The sequence below is a fragment of the Bactrocera neohumeralis genome, chromosome 6 (assembly GCF_024586455.1).
Source record: "Bactrocera neohumeralis isolate Rockhampton chromosome 6, APGP_CSIRO_Bneo_wtdbg2-racon-allhic-juicebox.fasta_v2, whole genome shotgun sequence".
In the NCBI taxonomy this organism is placed as follows: domain Eukaryota; kingdom Metazoa; phylum Arthropoda; class Insecta; order Diptera; family Tephritidae; genus Bactrocera; species Bactrocera neohumeralis.
In genome coordinates this window covers 24,528,072-24,551,827 of record NC_065923.1, presented here as the reverse complement: position 1 = coordinate 24,551,827, position 23,756 = coordinate 24,528,072, and the positions used below count along the sequence as shown (strand labels likewise).

The 23,756-nt window shown below is 34.5% G+C and overlaps 1 protein-coding gene across 1 annotated transcript in view; it reads left to right on the top strand.

Moving 5' to 3' along the window:
• Positions 1 to 10,905: 10,905 nt before the first annotated feature.
• The window catches only part of LOC126763308 (prostaglandin D2 receptor), a 37,894-nt gene continuing 25,043 nt past the window's right edge, over positions 10,906 to 23,756 (top strand). The window contains exon 1 of the mRNA XM_050480657.1: positions 10,906 to 12,377. Coding sequence (XP_050336614.1) covers positions 12,121 to 12,377 — 257 coding nt within the window. The 5' untranslated portion in view covers positions 10,906 to 12,120. The remainder of the gene's footprint in view (positions 12,378 to 23,756) is intronic.

Sequence of the window (23,756 nt, the reverse complement as noted above, 5' to 3'; positions counted from 1 at the left end):
AATCAATTTTCACTTTTTAGTTGATAAGATGAGATGTTTATTTTTAACAGCTATTTCCCAGAAAACTAGTTTTCGCACGTTAGCTCACTTTTCGTAGACCAGGGACCCGGAACAAGGTATATTAAGTTTGCCACGAAGTTTGTAACACCCAGAAGGAAGCGTCGAAGACCCTATAAAGTATATATCTAAATGATCAGTATGTTGAGCTGAGTCGATTTAGCCATGACCGTCTGTCTGTCTGTCTGTATATATACGAACTAGTTCCTCAGTTTTTAAGATATCGTTTTGAAATTTTGCAAAAGTCATTTTCTCTTCAAGAAGCTGCTCATTTGTCGGAACTACCGATATCGGACCACTATAACATATAGCTGCCATACAAACTGAGCGATCGGAATCAAGTTGTTGTATGGAAAACGTTCGCATTTGACAATGTATCTTCGTAAAAGTTGGCATAGGTTATTTTCTAACATAATAATGTAATATACGAAAAAAACTATTTAGCTGCCATTTGACGATCGGAATCTATCTTGGAAAACTTTTGCATTTGACAAGATATATTCACGAAATTTGGTATAAATTATTTTCTAAGCAACAATGTAATCTCCGAAAAAATTGTTTAGATCGGTTAACTATAACATATAGCTGCCATACAAGCTGAATAATCGGAATTAGATGCTTGCATGGGAAACTTCCTCATTTGACGATATACCTTCACGAAATTTAGTATGAGTTATTGTTCATAGAAATAATGTAATATCGGAAGAAAATATTCAGATTGGCTTACTGTAGCATATAGTTGCCATACAAACCGATTGATCGGAATCAAGGGCTTGTATGGAAAACTTTCGCATTTGACGTGGTATCTTCACGAAATTTTACTTGGATTACTGCTTAAGGTAGTAATATAATCTCCGAAAAAATTGTTCAGATCAGATTACTATAGCATATAGCTTCCATATAAACTGAACACATAGTTACTAAAGGAAATGCGCCTGTGAAGGGTATATCAGCTTCGGTGTAGCCGAAGTTAACGATTTTTCTTGTTTTATTATAATATTATTTTTGACAAAATAATTTATAAATATTTTTTTAATATTTTTTTTGAATATTTTTTTTATTATTTTTTCTTTTTTTAGAAAATCGTATACCTTATTTTAAAAATATTAAAAACAGTTGTGTACTTTATTTTCTATAACAAAAAAATGTATTAAAAAAAAATATTTTATAAAATTTTATTAAAAATATATTAATAATAAAATGTGTTTTATAAATAAATCCAAAAACCAATCTGCAGTATTTTTCCATCTCAAGTTCATATTAATAAGATTCCGTAAATATTAAATGTATTAAATTGCGTAAATTAATACATATGCACACTGTATTGCGTATTTATATATTTATACGTCTAATCTTGTCACACACATACGCATACAAGTACATTAATTTATATGTAATTATACAAGTACTGTATATAGAACATGAAATCGAGACGTTATTAAGCTTATTATGCGCTGGTCAATAGCGTTTATCTTTTCCAAGAAAATTATTTCTATAAACACATTTTCGTACACATACCTACACAGACATCCTTGACTTACTTAGAAGCTTTCTAATCCGGCTACCAAATTCTATCATCAAGAATAACATTTTATGCAATGACACCAATTTTGATATTAATTGATGGCTTAGGTAGACAAAGCGTGTAATGTGCAAAAATATATACAAACACACTTACATAAATATAAGCATTTGGCGAAAAGTGCAAAATTAATTGGCAAACTTCATAAATTTATTAGTACAGCTTTTAATACAATCCGCTTAAGTGACCGCCGGCATCTGACTTTAAAAATTGGCAGGAACGCTTAATTAGGGCAAATTTATTCAATTAGTTCAAATTTTTGCGTATTATTTTCTTCAAAAATTTTCACTTTTTTATCCTTATATGTATGTAATCTTGTTATCTTGACAGCTAAAATCGATCTGGAAAAATTTCAAATTTCATTTTACTGTCATGAAAAGGCATACACACCCAATAAAAATTATATGCGCCAATGTGCTTAGTAATGTCGATATGCTGCCGGGGCGTATGAGTAATATGCATAATAATTGGGCACATTTAATATTACGTATACGCTATGGGTTCTACATACATAAACAGACACTAGAGCAAATCGATTTACAGGGAGCAAAAAAACGGTAAAATCGCACATGCGGAGACTGTTCTTTCAATCATTCTGAACAACTTTGCATAAGAAAATATGGTTCTAAAACCGGTTTCGAGCCAGCGATTTTTTAGAATTATACAAATTTGTTCGTTAATTTTTGAGATACAAGAAAGAAGTTTAAATCATAGGTGCATTAGAATATTGTATTGATCATTTGTCGGAATTGATCAGATCACATATATCCCATACAACCGTTTATTCAGACTTTGTAAACCTTTGCCTTAAAAATCGTTGCTTCGAGTCCTTTAGGCAAAGTTACGCGATACGCGAGTTTATAGAAAAAAACGAGCCGCCCTAACGTACACATATACTACATAAATAATATTAACGCAGTTGCTTAATCAAACAATGGCTACAAAAATGTATTTTTGATACTTGTACACAGCAAGCCAAAAGTATTTTGTTGCAACAGGTTCACCAGTGTACTATTAATTTTATCAAATTTTGATTTTAGATCAAAAATTATTTCAATATTAAAATTTTGCAGAAAATGTATGGCTTAGACGAACTGAAATCTGCTGGAATGACTTTTCTATTGACTGTTTTTAATGGGAAAGGAAATAAAACAAGAAAACACGTTAACTTCGACTTCTTCGGAGATCACATTGTTGCCTTAGAAAATAACAAATTTCGTGAATATATCTTGTAAAATGTGAAAGTTTTCCATACAAGCATTTGATTACGATCGTTCAGTTTGTATGGCAGCTATATGCTATAGTGGTCCGATATCGGCCGTTCCGACAAATGAGCAGCTTCTTGAAGAGAAAATGATGTTTGCAAAATTTCAAAACAATATCTTAAAAACTGAAGGACTAGTTCGTATATATACAGACAGACGGACGGACAGACGGACAGACGGAAATGGCTAAATCGACTCAGCTCAACATACTGATCATTTATATATATACTTTATGGGGTCTCTGACGATTCCTTCTGGGTGTTACAAACTTCGTGACAAACTTAATATACCCTGTTCAGGGTATAAAAATGGGTTCTAGAATTAGGTGATAATACTAGCGAATATTTGCATACAGTCTCAAACCTCCTGGACCTGTTGCATTTAGTTAAAATGGCACGAAATTTCTTCCAGATATTTGCAATAGGGAGGCTAACAACTTTTAAGTTCTGCGTTTTTTTACTGGTTTTAGATTTTGTTGTTGCACTTTATACTAAAATGGCTATGGACGTAAAATTTACCTCTAATGTGAAAAATAAACTATGCCCTTTGAAATTAACACTTTTAAGTGTTGACAGAACCAAATTATTTAAATTATTTTCTTGACAAGTTTTTATATATTTATAAAGAGTTTTCGTGATCTAATTTCGAATTTTACTCAACACTTTGGTTTTGAGTTTAAAAAATTGTGCATACATTTTTTAAACTTTTTCGTTCAAGTCTTCAGGTATAAGGTGTTTTATTCGAGGAACTTTTATTACAAAACGAAAACAGAATTTTGATAAAGTGACGGAAATTTTGTCCACTTCCTTCCGAAAATTTTATATTATTTTGTATTTCAGTAGGATTTCGGGCCTATGGTCGTATGAACTGCGTCTTATGAAAATCATCTTATTTGCCTTATCTTACCTCACTTCGAGCATAGCTAACTTTATATTGCCAACAATACGCAGAGTTTTATTTTATTTCATTAAACATTTCCAGGTGCAATCTTTAACTATATTCAAACTATACCTCATACAAATTCCAAGTTAAAAAAACTCCAAAACAATAATTAAATATTCCCTAAATGATGGCAACCTTGTGCTACTTCAATATACCCAAAGCAAATTTTCTCCCCATTCGTCGCTGATTATAATATCAATAAATTGTTTTCAAACATCTTTTGTTTTCAGCGTTGCATTCTTCTGCTCATTTGCAACATTTCAAGGTCATCTAACTCTCTTACTGCAGTTGCATTATGCTTTACGCATTTATGGCGAATAATTTTTCATTAAAATCAATTTGCTTGAAATTCACTTGTTCCACGTATCTTTTGCTTTCAAAATGATCAGCATATTTCCACTGAGGCAATGCGTGCAGCATGCAAATTCCATGACTACTCACACCTACTTACATACATACCGATGTTTTGTGGACTTCTACCGAAATGCGTATGCACATTTTAATTGCTGCCGTCGAACAATAATATTGTTTGTTCAATCATATTGTTCACTCAATCACTGCAATTAAGCAAAAGCAAGTAAGGCAGAGCTAAGTGCGCTGGGAAGTCGGAAATTGTAAATAAAATTTATGGATGCCTACCTCTTGCAGAGCATATAGGATTAACCATTATCGTTTTGACACGATTGAGGTAATAAAAACCGAATCGCAGACGGTCTTGCAGTCTATACCAGATATAGATTATTTCGACTGCTTCGAAGATTGGAAAAAGCTTTGCTAAAGTTAGGTGATATAAACAATTATGCTTCGTAGCAACATGTTGCGGGAGTATGAAAATAAATATGGAAATTAAAATATTTTCTTATTTCATTTAAGGAATGCAATTCAATATATTTCGATTGCGATCATTAGTCATTGCATTTTGTAAGCGCGGAAAGTAATCAAGAAAATACAAAATAAAAAATTGAGCAATCGATTCTAGTTGTATATGCGTGGGGCCCCACAGCTGCTTAAAATATTTGTTGGTTTTGAGTAGAACATGAAGTCGCAGCGCATATTCTCACTCGCTTTGACGCACTGCAGCTTAGCAAGCCAAATGCATAGGCACATTGCGTCGTGCTAACGACTTCCGGTTGAAAATTACAGCTACAAATGCCTTTATGGGGTCGCTAGATAGTATTGAGTGGTACTCATTCGAGTGATCGATTTGCATGCAACAAGAGTAAATTGTCATCGCGAGTACTGCTGCGAAGTGGACTTTTGTGTTATATTGATCAACGTTGTATAGAAAATGAATGAAAAAATCCTTTAAAATTCATTCAACCTCCTATGGAAGTTTTTTCATTGGATTGATGAAGAAATAAATTTAATTGTAGTCAATAAACTATGTAATTAATTACACATTAGTAGCAATATTCCACAATATCACACAAAAATTATTCAAAAAATAATAATTATTTTAGCTGCAACCGAAGCCACGATCTACCTTCACTAATAAGATGGTTGACATAAGTTGTGAAAGTTGACTTTTATAGCAATAAATTTAATGCACTAAACTATATTATACAGTAAATATATTATACATTAAATAACGACTCATTTTATCAACTATTTCTTAGAAGTGTTTACCTCGTAATCACAGCCTAAGATATTTTTGAATATTACAATGTATATATAACATAAAATATATTTATAAAACAAAGTAATAAAATTTATAAAATATACTTACTCTAATTCTAAAAGCGATCTTCACATAAAAAAATAGAAAAAGTCGCAAAGTATTCGCCTTACATTAGGTAACTACAACAGTGTGTGTAGTCTTTTTCTTTACTGGCGTAGACAGCATGATTTTGATATCGTGGCAAGGGCAGCTCTCATAGGTGCGCTCCAAGCGCTCAAAGAGGGCATCTTTAGTCACATCGTCCTTCTTTTCCGTCGGGGCGTGGGCGCAAATCAGCGGTATGTTGAAGAACTTCGCTTTGATGCGGATTGTGGCTAGGCGTTCATCCACCGGGATGAATGACAAGGCTCGGCGAAGGGAGTCTCTCTCCCACCATGAATCCCACACTGAACTTGCGCTCATTTATATGGCCACTGTAGTAAATGCCACAAGGACCTACTCGTCTCAATCCTTGTTCCGTCCATTGCACTTCTTGGATGGCGGTGATGTCAGCCTTTATTTTTACGAGCACATCAATCAGCTGGGCAGCGGCACCTTCCCAATTAAGAGAGCGGAAGAGAAAAGAAAGACTTTATTTGCAATTTTGCTTTTTTCAGTAAAATCGCGCATACTAAATCATGGAAGTTGTTACAGCAGCTTTTTTGAGTGACACAACGCATTCAGTGAGTGCCGTCGAAAACTTGCTTCATGCGAGTCGTCTACATGGGTTAATGAATATGACATCTTACTTAGTGTCTGAGCAGTGTTATTGACTCAACAAATCTGAAAGTAAATTTGCGACTGATGTACTAAGAGATATGTGGAGTATTTGAGGTGTTCTGATTATTTTAGTTCAAAAATTCTCCATCACGTACAGCTATTTTGGTAAACGTTGGTTCTATGAGCGCAACGAGTTAGGAAAATTTACTGATATTTTTCACATTTGGCAGCCAAAAATTATCAAGACAGCCTCTAACAACAAAGTCTCAGAATGACGGAAAAGTAGTATAAGCTAGCGAATGGCGTTATAAAAATGAGCCGAAGCTAGAAAAACTAAAAATTCCCTGGAGACACTTAAAGCGCTCCCAGCCGAGTTTTACAAGTAGGTATATGGAAAATTGGAATGAAAAAAAATTAATCCGTAATACTTGTGTTGGCCCAGTGGACAGTTTTTATAGGAGCTATATGCTTTAGTGGCCCGATATCGGCGGTTAAGACACATGAACAGTTACTTGGGGAGAGGACGGGTGCAAAATTTCACTGATATGTCAAAAATTGAGGGACTAGTTCATTTATACACAGAAGACATGACTAAATCGACTTACTTCTCAACAGGATCATTTATATATATACTTTATAGGGTCTACGACTTTTCCTTTCCGGTACCTAATATACCCTGACGATGATGATGATATGATGGCAAAGTTATTCAGCCATGTAATGGTTATTTTACTGGTTATTTAGCTTAAAAATTCATGAATCTTTTGGTTTTAGTTCCGCCGAATAAATCTGGGTTTGATCCGGCTACATAGACGCGACTGTCGTAGACACTATATTGCTTTACTACCAATATTCTAATATAATATCGGATTGTTCTAATTTGAATATATAATGTTATGAGTGGAATTTGGTTGAAAGTTGAAATTTGGTTAACCTAACAGCCTATTATTCCTTAAAGGCTTTCTACCTTCTAAATTCCAATCTCAATAAAGAAGTTTTCAGCGAGATTTTGTCTTTTCTCTGCCTGCAGCCTTCTGAAGATAGCAGAAATGTTATCTCGCCGATACATTAAAATACCGTTATTTACGAATTTAAGCGCATTAATCATTGCTTTTGAGTTTCATTTTAAAAATCCTTGTTCATGATGAATCTACTTTATCATAATTTAACCTACACCCCCTTAGGTGTATACATATATGGTATTTATAAGCATAAAACTGTTTATTTACACTTCTAGAACAATTTCAATTAATTAGCTTCTATAGCAAACAATCAACTGCAGCAGTGACAGCAAAAAGTCGAGAGGAAACAAAAACGGACCACTAAACCCTAACCACATATTAACTAGAGTTAACGGGGTCAACGTTGACAAGGGTTCGAAATTGGTTACACGCAGCCGTGGCACACGCTGTGAGTACAAAAACGGGCTCAAATATCAAATGAAATTTAGACAAACGCTTATACTTACATACAGGCATAAACAAATTGCCAGAAATATTTATTTATATCTACATATACATACATATACTCGTATATTCGCGGATGTTTCTGGGCTTTCATATGAATGAAAGCTGCCGCACTTTTATTGCAAGTACATACTGACGCATATCAATGATTGCACACGCTGCTATATACTCGTATATATGTATGTATATGTACCACTGCTTTTAACGGTGACTGTGCGCCTGCTCATGCATCCACCTCTCTATAAATACATTTGTAGTTGTAGTACAAATGAATGAGCCCACAAATTTGCCGGCCGGCCTTTTCTCTGCATATTTTTTCTGTCGATTTTTGCTCTTTTGTCTGACGCTTGTTTGGCAAAACTATCCTTTCACTGTGTGCTTGTATAAGGAGCGACAAATTGGACACTCATAAAAAGCTGAAGGCTGTCAAAATTTATGCATGAAGCAATGAGAACTAGTGATTTATACAAATAACTCTGCAAATATAAACATATGTATCTCTGTGGTCCCCACTAGGAAAGTGTGGACCAAAAAGAGTTTTTAACAACAGCGCGCCAGTCATTTCTTTTTGTTCGCTTTTTGGCGCCAATTCGAGATACCAAGTACAGCCAGGTCCTTCTCCATCAGATCTCTCCAACGGAGCGGAGGTCTTCCTCTTCCTCTGCTTCCACCGGCGGGTACTAAATCGAAAACCTTCAAAGCTGGAGTGTTCTTTTCCATCCGGACAACATGACCTAGTCAGCGCAGCCACTGCCTCTTGATTCGCTGAACTATGTTAATGTCGCCGTATATCTCATCGTTCCATCTCCTGCGGTACTTGCCGTTGTCAATGCGCAAAGGCACATAAATCTTCCACAAAATACTACTATGGCCGACTTATTGATGTCATTGTCCATGACTCTGAACCATAGAGCAGGGGGGAATGATGAGGCGACGAGCCGTTCCCACGACAGTCGGGTCTACGTCAAGGACTGGATTTTTTATCGGTTAAGGACTGTCAACTCGACAGACTTCTGCCGCTACGACAACAGCATGGGAATAATGAGTGACTTGTAAAATTTGGTCTTTGTTCATCGAGAGAGGACTTTACTTTTTAATTGCTTACTCAGTCCACCTGAGTGATTCTGCGTTGGATTTCAAAGCTGATATTATTATTGGTGTTGATGCAGGATATTTCGTCTTGCCCTCGTTCACTGCCCGACCCATTTGCTTTGCTTCCTTATCCTGTCTTGAGAGAGCAGAACGGTGGTGTTGAGAAGGCCAGTGATATCAAATACATCGGGTTCAGATATTTGGGGTCTGGGTCCTTTAAAAGTTATACATGTAGTCCGATTTCGACAAGTTTTTAGCATAAAATAAAATATCTTAGGGATATTATTAGCGCAAAGTATCCAGATGTATTGATTGGTGTTTGATTTGTATAATAGAAGTGGAAGAAACAGATAGAATTTGAGTCTTTTATGGGAAGTTAATGTGATTGTGGCCCGGTTTCGCCATTTTCACAATGTTTAATCTCAAATACCAAACTTAGTTGAAATACGTCAAGTAGTTTCAGAAAAACAGAGTTTCACCTCATGGTGGGTGCTACGCTTTTGTCTAATTTTTACCTCTGCTCTTATAAAACTCTTCTTTTTAGGTGTGAAATTTCGCCTGTTTTCTCAGCCTATGAAATAGAGCTAAAAATATTTTTTCATATGTCAAGAAAACTCGTATTTCAATTTTTTTAATGGTAAAAATCGCCAGACGAACTTTTCGCGATGTAAACAAACAGATACCAAACGCAAACATAGCACGAACATAAAAAAGTTTATCAATCCAGGAAAAAATGTACCGATTCGATTCCAATCCAGGTCGTATTTGATAGGATGTTATTTAATTAATTGATTACTAAGATCTCTGACAAAAAAATTAAATGTTTCGACCTTCATCAATTTATCAGCTCTTGACAAGATCATGTCTTTCGTATGCAATAGATCAATCAGTTTTGACAGATCACGGTGAGTCGTGTAGAACTTTCATGTTATTTTTTTCAGTATTGTCTGGAAAAACAGCTTGTGCAAGAACTGAAGCCGCTCGACCTTCCCAAGCGACATCGCTTCGCTCTATGGGCTCCTGAAAAGTTCCAAGAAGATGCGACGTTTTCGAGCCAAATTTTGTTCAGCGATGAGGCCCATTTCTGTCTCAATGGGTATTGCCGCATTTGGAACGAAAAGCAACCCGGAGAGATAAAGAGCTGCCGTTTGGTATGGTTTGTGAGGAGGTGGAATCATCGCCAGATCTAGGCGACATTTGGTTTCAACAAGACGACGACACTTCTCACACATCGTATAAATCAATGGATTTATTGAGAGAACACTTCGGTGAGCAGACAATTTCACGTTTTTGGTCGATCGAGCCGGCCAACAAGATCGTGTTATATCATACCGTTAGACTTTTTCCAGTCGAGATATGCAAAGTCTATGCGCACGTTCCGATTCAGGCCTTAGAGCAAAACATCACGCGTATCATCCAGTCATCGAAAATTGGACTCATTGTATGAACCATCTAAGACGTAGCCGCGGCCAACATTTAAAAGAAATAATCTTCAAAAAAGAAATGCCAAAGAATGTTCTTTAGAATGATAATAAAAATTTCCCATTAAATTTGAAGTTTCTGTGTTTTTTTGTTCTTTAAACAAGTGGAGAACCTCGAAATGGATCACCGATTACTACGGAAAGACCGATTTACCGACACTACTTTAAATCTAACCTTACTTCTTACTTGGCTTCATAAAATTCTTTATCTAAAAACTGAAAATAAACTTTATAATTTTACTGACAATTAATTGTAGTTCAGGGAATACCACATTACACTACCGGCAAATGTATAATAATTCTTGCTATTATTGTGCATTGTGTCTTAATTGAAATACAAAAATACATAAACACTACTATGGAAGTCGACGTCGACGTCAAATTCACCGCACGAGCTGTCAAGCTGCGCAGCAACTTCGCTACGCAAACACGCGCTTGTAAGCGTTATCACAGCTGGCTGAGCTTCGTCTGAACGCTTCGGCAGCAAGTGACTGCGCTGCATTGGCGTTGCGTTCGCGTTCAGCGTCGCTGTTATCGCTGTTGCTGTCGGCCGGTGTCGGTGTCGGAGTCGTCATGCAATCGCATTAGCTCCAGCAGCTTTTATGCTTAGCGCTACCGGCAGTTAAGGCATTCCAGTGGCACACGCTCGAACAGTACGCCACGAGCCGCGCTAACGATTGGATGTAAAAAATTTCAAGTGCGCAGAAAACAGCTGTTCAAGTGAATTGTTTACAACGAGCATATGAATCGCGTTTGTGCAAAGTTGGAGATTTTTGTTGCGAAAAAAAGTATATTTTTTGAAAACATGTAAATTTTAATTGAAAGAAATAGTTATTACTGAAAATTGTTTATCGGTGAAAACTAAAAAAAAATTATTGCCGAAAATTGGAAAACATTTTTTTTTTTTTGCGTAAGTAGAAAAAAAAATAATTGCGAAAATTGGAAAAAAATAATTTTGGTGAAAATCTAAAAAAAAAGTTTATTGGCGAAAATTTACATTTTTTTTTTTCGCAATCGAAAAGTTGAATTGGACTGCTTATATAAGCATAGCACAAATCAGTTTCAAAAATAATTTAGTGCAATTGGCTCAAAATGTTTTTATTTTTGATTAAAAACAACTCAAACGCAGCAGAAAAGTAATTCGAAACTTGTTTACTTTTGCTTGCATTAATGCTGCACCGGCAGCTTCCACCAGTGCAACGCCACACGAGCAAGTGCTTCGATAAAGCAGCCAATAAATTATTTTTAAGCTATTTGGCATTTAAGTGGATTTGAATGTTTTATGCGCAATAGCAATAACAACAACTAATGTATTTACAAAAACAAGTAAATCAAAATTTATAAAAATTTGAAAAAAAAAATAAATTTTAAATGTAAAAAAATTAAACTCAAGTTGCAGAAAAATACAGAAAAACGCGAAAAATATATGTATGTATTTAACAACAACAACAACAATTTGTTCAAGTTGTTGTGAATTACAGTTTTCACCGGCAGCGCAAAGGTGATCGTTCATCGCAGTTGAATGTTTTGTGTTTTGCTTCGCTATACTTTGTTGTTGTCGTCATACAAAAAAAAAAATAACGCCAACCACGATATGTATGTACGTACATATTTTATGAGCCATTTAAGTGAGAATAAACTATATATTAAGTATACGCCCGGCTGAGAACAGACACATCTGCTTTCGCGGCGCATTTTTGTCAAACAAGCAACAACAAAAACCAGTTATAAAAAATACAACAATTATAAAAAGAAAACAAAAACAATACAAATATAAAACAATACAAAATCGCAAACAAAAACAATAACAACACATAATACTAATAATAATAGATAAAATCTAATACAAATAACTGTTATGGCGAACACCAGCGTTCTATCTTTGATCTCACTCGATAACGAGGCGGCGACGACGGCCGACGATTTCGCCTGGAATGTCAGCACGACTGCAGCACCGAGCATTGTGGCTCAACCGTTGGCGCTCTATCACAATCGGCGCCGCTTCTTGTTCAGCGGCATTGTGCTGTTGCTCGGCGTTATTGGCAATTTATTGGCGCTGATCATTTTGGCGCGCAAAAAAGCGACAAAAAATAGCAAATACACGCTTATGCTGCGGTAAGTGCAACTACTGTTATACATATGTATATGAGTGTGTGTGTTGGTGTTTGATTCGCTGTCAGCGCAGTGAGCCTACTGTGGTCTGTACTCAAATGCTCATTAAAGTGGCACTTAATTGGTTCAGCGACCGTTTGGCTTTGTGTGAGGTTCAAGGTGTCGCCGCCAGTGGCCACTGGTGTCTGCCGAGCTGTCAACACGTAGTTTATACAAGTATGTGCAGCATGTGGAAACTTAGGAAATTTGTGCGCAAAACCAGAGCGTTAAGAAGTGAAGAGTGGTGGGCACATAAATTGGCTAGATTTAGTGCATTTTCAGATTTTGGTTTACAAATGTGTAACTTAAATGAGTTTGAATTCACAATTTGGCTTTGGTTTTCATTGACTTTTTGTTAATGGTATGGGAAAAACAAGAAAATACATTAACTTCGACTGCACTGAAGCTATAATACCCTTCACAGTTGCATTGCGTATAGCATAAAAGTGTATAAAAATATTTTTGTCTTAATTTCGATCGGTAAGTTTGTTTGGCAGCTATATTTCGTAAAAATATCTTGTCAAATAAATAAGTTTTTCATATAAGAACTTGGTTTTGAACGATAAGTTTGTATAGCAGCTATATGTTATAGTAGTCCGATCTGAACAATTTCTTCGGAGATTGTACCCTTGTCTTTGGAAATAATTTGTGGCAATTTTCGTGAAGATAGCTTATCAAATAATACATGTTTCCATATAAGGACTTGATTTTGATCGATCAGTTTGTATGGCAACTATATGTTATAGTAGTCCGATCTGAACAATTTTTTCGGAGATTGTGCTGCTACTTTAATTAATAATCTGTAGCCAATTTCGTAAAGTTAACTGATCAAATAAAAAAGTTTTCTCTAAAAGAATTTGTTTCGATCAGCTAGATTGTATGACAGTTATACGCTATAGTGGTCCGATCTAAACAATTTGTTCGGAGATCATAGTGTTCCTTCGAGTAATAGCATATGTCAAATTTCATTAAAATATTTTGTCAAATAAAAAAGTTTACCATATAAGGACTTCACTATGATCGGTCAGTTTGTACGGCAGCTATATGCTACAGTGATCAAATATCGGCGATCGCAACAAATGAGGTGCTGCTAAGGGAGAAAAGAATGTGTGCAAATTTTCAGATCAATATCTTAAAAACTGTGGGACTACTGACTACTTAATATATCCTGCTCAGGGTTTAATATAGTATGCTGGTCTCGAAAGTTTGTTCGAAAGTTTGCTCACACGCTTAATATTACATTTTAAAAGTCTATCTAAATACTAGAAATTTCATTCCGCATGGTGTTTTCATTCTAGCAGAATAAAGCAGATTTTCATTATACACAGACAGCTTACATTTCGGAAATAGTACAAATCAAAACTCCTCAAAATTTATTTTAGGATTTACTGTCAGTTTTCAGTTTTTACGCCAAAAGTAAAACACGTCACATAAAAAAGAAAATACCTTAGAATAACTAGGCACTAAACGTTTTATATTATATCCTAAATATCGAAAAAAATTTTAAAAAAATATATATTGAATTTTTTAAATTTTTATTAGAATGCTCTTTTTTTATCTACACTCGACAAAAGCAAATTTTAACCCTTCAATGTGATATTATTGCAATATTTAATTATATAATACGAGCTCTCTAATTCGAATGGAAACATGGCATCACGGCTACGGAATCGTTGAAAATGTTGCATAGGTGTCTTTGGAAGTGGCACAAAGCATTAGGTGTAGGTGGAGAAGTCAGTCCGGTGAAATCTGATCAGCTGTATAACCAATATTTCTACTTGTGGCCACTTCACAACTGACCATTAGACATTTTTCAAAGTATTTCGAAAGTAAGTCATTTTTTGGACTTTTTAAAACACTAATCCTCTATACTTTTTTCAATATTTCTTAAATTTCGTATGTGAATTTCAACATGAACCATATCGTGATAGTTTTGAATGAATAGTTTTTTTTTACTAATATCCGACGATGTCTCATTCTCATTCAGTTACATTCTAACACACAATTCTCACACCACACCAAAATTGACTGACCAAACAGCTGATTCACCATTTTATTATTTGTCGTTATTATCAGTCATCCGCTTTAGAACTAGCACGTTTTAACCCTTAGGGGGCAACACGCTATCACAGGAGGTAAATATGTATATACATATACTTGAACATGTTTATATAAGTATATGTAGAGATTCCTGAAGTTTTATTCGCTTAGCAATTAGTTCGAACGTGGCGTATTCGCTACTAAAGCAAATAAAAGCGCTGCGTTATGTCGTCTGTCTGTCTGAGGTTCAAAATGTCAGCGGTGCGCATAAATAAATTAGCTTATCACATTTAAATTCGGTGTCAAAGAAATTTAGAGTGAAAATATGTAATGACAAGGTAATTTAAACGCTATTATGCATATTTATAATTACTTATTTTTAGATTGGCATTTTTTGGGCACAAGTGCAAAATTACGTCTCATGGATTGGTTAAAATTGTTTATAGTTCGAAGCCGTGCAGAAAAACGTGGTCTCTTGCTGCTAGAAAAGACTTGCGGGGTTCAATGGTTCTCTGATTTAAATATATTTCTTTGTACCTTCAAAAACTCGAATATTTTCACAGTTGAACTTCCCAAACTCGAATCACCATATTCCACAAAAAAACTTCAAGTTAGAGACTCTTCGAGTTGTGGAAGGAAATTTGTATGAAAATTTACTTCTCTCTGATTCAAGTATATTTCTTTGTACCTTCAAAAACTCGAATATTTACACAGTTGAACTTCCCTAACTCGAATCACCATATTCCACAAAAAAACTTCAAGTTAGAGACTCTTCGAGTTATGGAAGGAAATTTGTATGAAAATTGACTTCTCTCTGATTCAAGTATATTTCTTTGTACCTTCAAAAACTCGAATATTTACACAGTTGAACTTCCCTAACTCGAATCACCATATTCCACAAAAAAAACTTCAAGTTAGAGACTCTTCGAGTTATGGAAGGAAATTTGTATGAAATTTGACTTCTATTGCAATTTATGAGTGTCAGTTATGGAAAACTTCGAGTTATAGAAGTTCGAGTTATGGAAATTCAACTGTATTTCTAAAAATTACATGACAGACATAGATTTTGTCGACACTTTCCTTGGTGAAAAACTGTGTGGAGCCGATCTCCATCAGGACCTCGCAAAAAAATTTCTAGCGGTGAGGAAGATTTAGTTCCAAAAACCACAAAATTGTATGATTACTGTGGATAAACACAGGTAATAAACGGAGGACTGCATTTTTGACAAAATGGGGGCTTTCCGAAAAAAGGTAATTTTGTGAAGGGAACTACACTTCGAAGAGGCTTAAAATCAACAAGTAGGGCTAAGTGCCGGTGCAACCGAAAATTGTTTACTCTTGCAACATGCAGAAATCAAAGACAGTGAAATTCCTTAAGGTATCAAACGCCAACCAGAGGATTTCAACTCAGTGTATGAGACATATTCGGCATAAGGTTTTTTCGAAGTAAATACGAAAACCATTATGTGTAGTATATGGGAGTTGGGGCAGTATCCACCCGATTTTATCTATTTTTCCCAATACCTTATACTATTAACATGCCACATACTAAAAATCTAATCATATAGAGTTAAATCAGCCGAATCTTCGAAAATCCTGATATTAGTTATATGGGGGATAGATCAAGTTTTCGACCAATTGTCAGCACAAAGATACACTGTTTTGAGTAAAATAAGCTCTCGAATTTTCATTGCGATAACTCAAATATTCGCCGATCCAAGCAGTATAAAGTCACCCGAAAGTTCGAAAATCTTTATATTAGGTATATGGGGGCTCAGAGAAGTATTGACCTGCTCCAACGCATTTTTGATACACACAATTACCATTGTCAGGAAAGAATTATCTATGAATTTCAATAGTGTATCCCATACATTACTCGATATTTTAGGTCAAAAATCAACTATAGATGCCGGGGGACACATATTTGGTACCTAGGAGCTTAAAAAGTTTTTGTTTGTACTTTAAAATCATTATTCATTGAAAGTTTTATTTCGTTATATTAATTGCTTCATAATTTGTACACTGGAAAGTGAAAGAATCAGCTGGAATTTGAAATTGTGTTATATGGGAAGTAGACGTGACGTTGGTACAATTTAGTCCGCGTATTTTCACACTATAACATAAAACTGTCATAGAAATGTCACTTATCAAATATTGGTTTAAATCGGTCGAGCGGGTCTCGAGATATGTGTTTTCACCTAAAAGTGGGGGTGCCACGCCCAGCGTCCAATTTTGACCCCGGTTCCATTAAAGCGCTGGCATACCAGCTCGAGAGTAAATTTTAATTTATTTTGAAGATATTCTCCTCACCGACTTAGAAAACAGTAAAGGAAATTGCCTTGTAAGTTTTGGGAGCCGATTACACCAAGCTAAAAAATTCTTACAAATGCGCTCATATCTCCGAAACTATTCGCCGAATCAACTTGAAATTTCGAGGAATATGTATTCTTAAATATATGTGCTTTTTATATACCACATAGGCAAAACAAACAAATCGATTTTTACTTTGAAATTCATAAGTGGATATGCGCTAATAAAGAAACCCCTGCATTCAATGAACTTTTTTTTACTAAACTGTTAAGGTTCTGCGCAGTTAATTTATTGCAATAAGATTTAACTACTCATTAAAAGGCCTTACTAACTGTCATAAACAACGAATGCATTATACATATGTATATTATTATTATTTTTTGTTACTTAAAGACTCTTTGCAATTTGTTGTAATTAAACTTAAGTACATATTTGAGCAATGTAAACGAGTGAAAAATAAACAAAATGCTGAGGAATTTATTACTTCGAAAAACAAAAAGTTTACAAGCCTATAACATTTATAAAACAATATAATAAACAAATTATTGCACTAGGCAATAATATTTACAAATAATATATAATAAATTTATTTTCTATTACAAATAAATACCAGATTTTGTAGACGTTCTAACAACAAACTTTAAAAGTTTAATATAATTATAATAAACTTCTGTGACTATGATATTTGAAAACTACTAAAGTCCAATTGCTTACGCAACGCAAAAATACCACAAAATACCTACAAATGGCAAATATTATATATTCACGTGGTAATAAGCGCTTTCGATTCACCAATAAATTGCTCACTAAATTAGGGATCTGCTTACTATTGCCACAAAATATTTCTATTAAAGCAACAATACTTGAATACAATTCAACTATGAATTTATTATACTTTTTATATTCCATATCCAATTATTATGTGAGTATATTTAATTTTCGCCACGACTGGTTAGTCTAAACGTCACAGGCACTTTCGAGGTGTTATAAAACTTTTAAATGAAATCTGTAACAAAGTAGTTTCAGAGTCGATAGAATGTGCACATATTTGATATACTATATTAGTATCTCTGTTTTTCAATACTGTATTTAAGATTCCGAATATATTAATGTTACATACAGACCCTGTAGACATAAAGACTGAGTCGTTACAATTCTTTAAAAACTTTCAAAATAGGCTCCAAGCCTTGAAGGCGTCACGGAAGGCATTCTCCGGAATCTGGACCTTTTCCCGGCTCTCCAAAAAGGCCTGATCATATCAAACGTCGCTGTCGCAGATTTTCCGAGTTCCACACAGAATTTAATCGCGTACCTCTGCTTTAAATCTGAACTTCCAGGCAGCCAATCATCTGCAGCTTTGAGACCAGGAATATTGCTTTTAAACCACTTTTGAGTGATTTTTGCATTGCGTGCTAAAGTAGCATTTTGCTGGAAATTCTAATGCTCTCAATCGAAAAGAATATTACTTAGCTGCTTTACACCGGCCTAGAAAACTCATTACTGATGCAGTTTGGGCAACAGTCTTAACCCCATTTTATCAAAAGTGATGTAACGCCTTTACAGGAGACTTCCAAACAAAAACTAACATGTGGTGACCACGTTGAATCTTGGGAATAACATGTTTTGCGTCTTTAGTAAATGTTGATGTTTGCTTATTAAACAGCACTTTTCATGTGGAGATCAAATAAGTCTCGCCTTTGATCTGATCGATATATCCATGTTCTTGGAGACAATTTTCTGTTTTTTAATAGAATTTCTGTGAATGCGTTCACGAACAGTTTTTATGACTGTATTGGTTCAAACGGCGCAAGGACGGCTATTTCCTTTCTAACACCAACTGTAGAAGTTTGGGTCCACGATTAATAGTGCGGTAATAGTTGGGTTTTTTCTGAGCAAATTTGCCATAGTAATGTTCAGTGAAATTCCTCATAACCGGATACCCTCAACGCAGAACTTTTGCTACGGGAGCTACATATGGGGCGAGGCATAATCGTGTGCTTAATATATATTTTTACAGACAGAAGCTGCAATTCAAAACTATATTTCTACTGAATAAATATATGGTAGCCAATTTCGTTAAAAGGATTTAGTTTTGTATGAAAGTATTAATGAAAATGTGTGTTTAAAAAAATCTGGAATTTTAATTGAAAGTTGGGACTTTTTAGATATAAGATTAATATAAAGAGAGAAATATATTTTTTGAATAAAAACACAGTGACCCTAAATAACATAAAAATGTAAGTTTACACCAATTTTAGTAAACGAAAGAAGTTTATTGTACAAGATAAAAATAAAAATCCCAATACTTGGGTTATTTAAATGTTTCACATAGATTTTGAGGTTATGTGAAAAATGTTTATTTTCTATAGGACTCGTAGTTTCGCCGGAAATCAAGATAAATAATTTTTAACATTAAAAACTTAAGTACGCGAAAATTATTTTTCCCTTAATGTTTGTTTGCAGCACTTTTTCCTACGAATTTGTGCTCTTCCTTGTATTGGCATAAAATCTGTTACAATATTTACAATGCAATTAACTGAACTTTGTAACAGATTTTACGGCAATACTAGGTATAGTATATATGCTTACAGTAAAAGCAGAGTGGAAATTATACATTGTTAAATCATTTTTCAAAGATATCGATCAAGTATTTATTATATATGTATGTGTCTATGTTTTAAATCTAAATTTTGTAGAAACAAACTCAATATATTCTAGTTGAATTATGATGTTAACGTTCATAAACACTCATTTTTAAAAAGGTTACTATCTAGAAAACTCAAAGAACGCCAAAATCTTCAAATCAAACTGAGACGCTAATTCCAAGTTTTGGGTTATATTTCTTTTTCGGACGCCTCACAAGAATCTTGCAATAGTCTTTCATGCTTTTCCAGAAAATTTTGCCACACAAATATAATAACACCAAAACATAAAAGCGGATATTTACTATAATAGAATTCTGCAGGATGGAATGAGTAAAAACAGACACGGAAATCGAAAGAGAAACCTAATAAACACACGTCACAAATAAATTTTCATGACGGCGTTGGCTTCCGTAGGCTGCAATAAGAAAAAAACAACACATGAGCAATATTTCAATACTGAACGCACAAGATAAAATAGTTGCGTTCTCTATTTTTCTCTGAAAAAATAATACTCACATGTGAAACCAAACACTTGTAAGTATGTAAACACGTAAATTGAAAGGAGTCGTAATAAAATCTAAAAATAGAAGTTTTAGTGTTACACAGGCAAGGATGTGTTTACGTACACATTATTGGGATATAAATTTACACAAGTTGACCGGAAATGACCAAAAGCAACTAACCACTTGATGAAAGTAATATAAAAGCTCAGGAAAATCCATTTGAGCGCTTGGCATGTCTGAAAAGGTTAAGATAAAAGACTAAGCAACATTTACTTTATGGGATTATTCGGGATTTCATTTGTTTGCGTAAAATATTACACACATACACATACTTGTTTGAAAGCAGAATCACAGGAGTATTATTTTTATGTGCTGTTAACCAAATATTTTGGGATTGACACTGTAGAGATTTTAAGCCCTGACAATATACCCAAAAGTGGTAGCTATAAGAGCCGAATATTAAAAACTTATTCTCGGTAACCCTTTAGCTACAAATCCTGCACACTAAATTGATATTGATGTTAGAATTTTTGAGAATATTGAGGAACATATCTACGAAACTATGTAATACACTTTACATTTTTAGCCTCAGGAAAGCTTAATAGTTTCCTTCTAAGCGTATTGGGCTAGAATAAGCCTAAAAGTAGGCAACATCATATATGGCTAAAATTGTTGTCTACTTTTAGATGGCAGGCAATTATTTTTGTGAGATTTGTGCTTTAATTTCAAAACGACTGAATATAAATTTGTTAAAAAGCTATATTTTTCATTCATTACTTCTCCCCAACAAAGGAAAGTTCATTGAAAACATTTTTATTTTTTAATTCTTTTGAACCAATTTCTGTCTGGCAACACCAAAACATAAATTTTATAAATTAAAAAAAAGTATATGGTGTCAACGGCCTTCTGTTGAGAAATACTGTTGACTACTAAGTTTGATCTTGATAAGAATCACAAAATGAATTTGCACGTTAAGATAGGACTATACGACAAGGGATCGATAAATTCAGGTTTTGGTGATCAGAAATTTATTTATGCACCATATATATGGTATTGTGTTATTTCAGCCTTTTCTTACAGCAATCCGAAATTATTACGAACTATTGTTTTCTTTGCCAGACTATGAAGTAAAATCTTAACTAGGCTCAACATATTTTGACTAGAGGTAACATCCACTTTTCAGTCAAATAACATAACTCGTAGACTTCTCAAAATATATGAACCAAATTTGGTCCGTCTTCAAACACACCCAATTCCTATATGACGCCAATATGACTGTAAAACTCATCTGTCTTCACAATAGATATCAATTGTGATCTTGTTTATCAGTTACCTATCTGGAGAATATCCCATTTCATATCAAACTAAAATTCAAATTATTTCGTATGTCAGAATTCAATTTTACGGGCCTCATCGCTGAAAAAAACAAATTTGCCTCGAGCTGAACGCTGAAAACGGATCTTCTTCGGTGTCTGAAAACGGTTTTGAAATTTTAGTTATAGGTTCCCAGTAACGTCTTCTAGCAACTTCTAAACAATTAACTTTAATTTTTTTCGGTGTAAAGCTAAAATAGTACATATTTCAAAGGGTGATTTATTTCGAGGTTTCCTACGTTTTTAAAAGGAAAAAGCAGAAACTTCAAATTTAATGGGGGATGTTTATTATCATTCAAGAGAATCATTCTTTGGCAGTTACTTTTTGAAGATTATAATTTTAGCTGATGCGTAATAAAATATAGCAATAAAAGCAAGTCTAAGTTTATGGCCTTCAATATAAGCTAAGAAGATACTAAAATAGATTATAATTTATTCATAGTTTCTTAGAATAATGGATGTTTGATTCTTGGCAATAGTCATCACTTCATTTTTGAAGAAATATGGACCGGCCCACAAACCAAACCAAACCGTTCTTTTTTCTGAATGAAATATCAGCTCTTGAATCTCTTCCAGTTGCTCTTCGTCCCAAATGCGGCAATCGTGCTTGTTTACATAAGCATGGAGACAGAAAACGTCGGATCTTCTTGGAATTTTATAATTTTTTCTATTTTTAATTTTTATTTTAATCGCATTAGTTTCATTGACTCAGAATTACAACTAAACTGAAAATACAAATCACTTGCAACAATTAACTGTAACAATACTCATTCTCTAAGAGATAGGGATTTCCACGCGCTGATATACAAAACCATTTCCAAGAGGCTGCTTAGCAGTAATGAAAGAGTAATATACGAGTAATGACTTTATCACTCAAATAAATACATACACACATCCTTACATATGGACAACTGCGAAAGCCCGCAATCATAGATCGTTGATAACATTGACACATTTCTTGATGCTTTAGAGGTTAGCAGTATTCCAATGAGTTTCTCGAGAAAATCGTTTGCCTTACTCATTAATAAATTGCATACTTAAGCGCTGACATACAGACAGAATAAGTATAGTACAGACCATATTATCTTTCATCAGCTTGATGAAATTATTGCAACGCCTTTGGATTTCCAATTGAAATGTCGCACTAAGCGCGATTTCCCACTTTCAGTATTGTAGTAACGGCTCAGTTTCATCTGTTTCATTCTCAGCCTTACAAAAACTGCATTTTTGACATCATCGTTGTTGGTAGAATGCGGGCAGCATGTTTGTTTGTAAACTTTATATTATGAAATTCTCAGAAATCCCCTAAGCATTAAAATTAATTGCATTCGCTCATATTGCGAAGTGTTTATGCGCTGTCGTATTCTTATAGAAATATATACCATATACAAACATACAATTGCATATATAGTACATACATACATACCATAACGTTCAATATGCCATTACCCATAACTGTTGCATGACGTTATTCTAATTGTTAAATGTTCGGGGAAAATATGTGTCAGAAAGTTATTGTATTATGCGCAGTTTTTTATACCCTGAACCTGGATATAAAGTTTGTCACAAAACTTGTAACACTCAAGAAAAAGCCTCGGAGGTCCTATAAAATATTCATATCCATATACATATAGGTGCAATGTGTAGGAAATTGTACATAAAACACAAAATATTTAATTATTCATCAATATTTATTGTGTCGCCTTCAAAGTAATCCCCACCAGATGTAATCCACTTTTTCGAGGTTACTTTCAAGTCCTCGAAAAACTTTCCATAAAACCTTTTTGGGATGATCTACAGCTTCTTCAGCGAATTTGTTTTATCTCTGCGGTCGTCTGGCAACGGGTTCTACGGAGCGTCAATTTCGGTTTGGGAAACAAGAAAAAACACACGGAGCCAAATGCGGTGAATACAGTGGTTGCTCGATGGTATTCACTGCGTTTTTGGCTTCAAATTCGATCGCAATCGTGGCTCGATGCGATCATTCAGTATTATCGTGTAAAATCCATGAATTGTTTTACCACAATTCCGGGCGTTTTCGACGGATGTTCTCACGTAAACCCTCAATACGGCCAAATAAAACTTCTCATTAACTGTCTGCCCTTCCGGAACAAAGATGTATCCATGCATCAAACTATGAATATCAAAAAAAAAAAACAATGAGCATCTCCAGAATAGCCTTGAGAGCCGAGGTGCATGCTGCTTCGATCCCCTCTGTCGACAGAAAAATGCTTGCCTTTCATCGGCCTTTTCGGGATCATACTCAAAAATCCATTACTCGTTACCTGTGATTACATTGTTCAAAAATTGGCGGTCACTTTCACAGATGTTCAAATTTCTTGGCACACTTCCACTCGCCGCAATTTCTAGTCGTCAGTGAGCATACAACTTGCTTCAAGTGCTCCGTCACAATGTCATGAACCACAAATTTTGATAAATTTAACATCTTAACATCTTAATTAAACGAATACT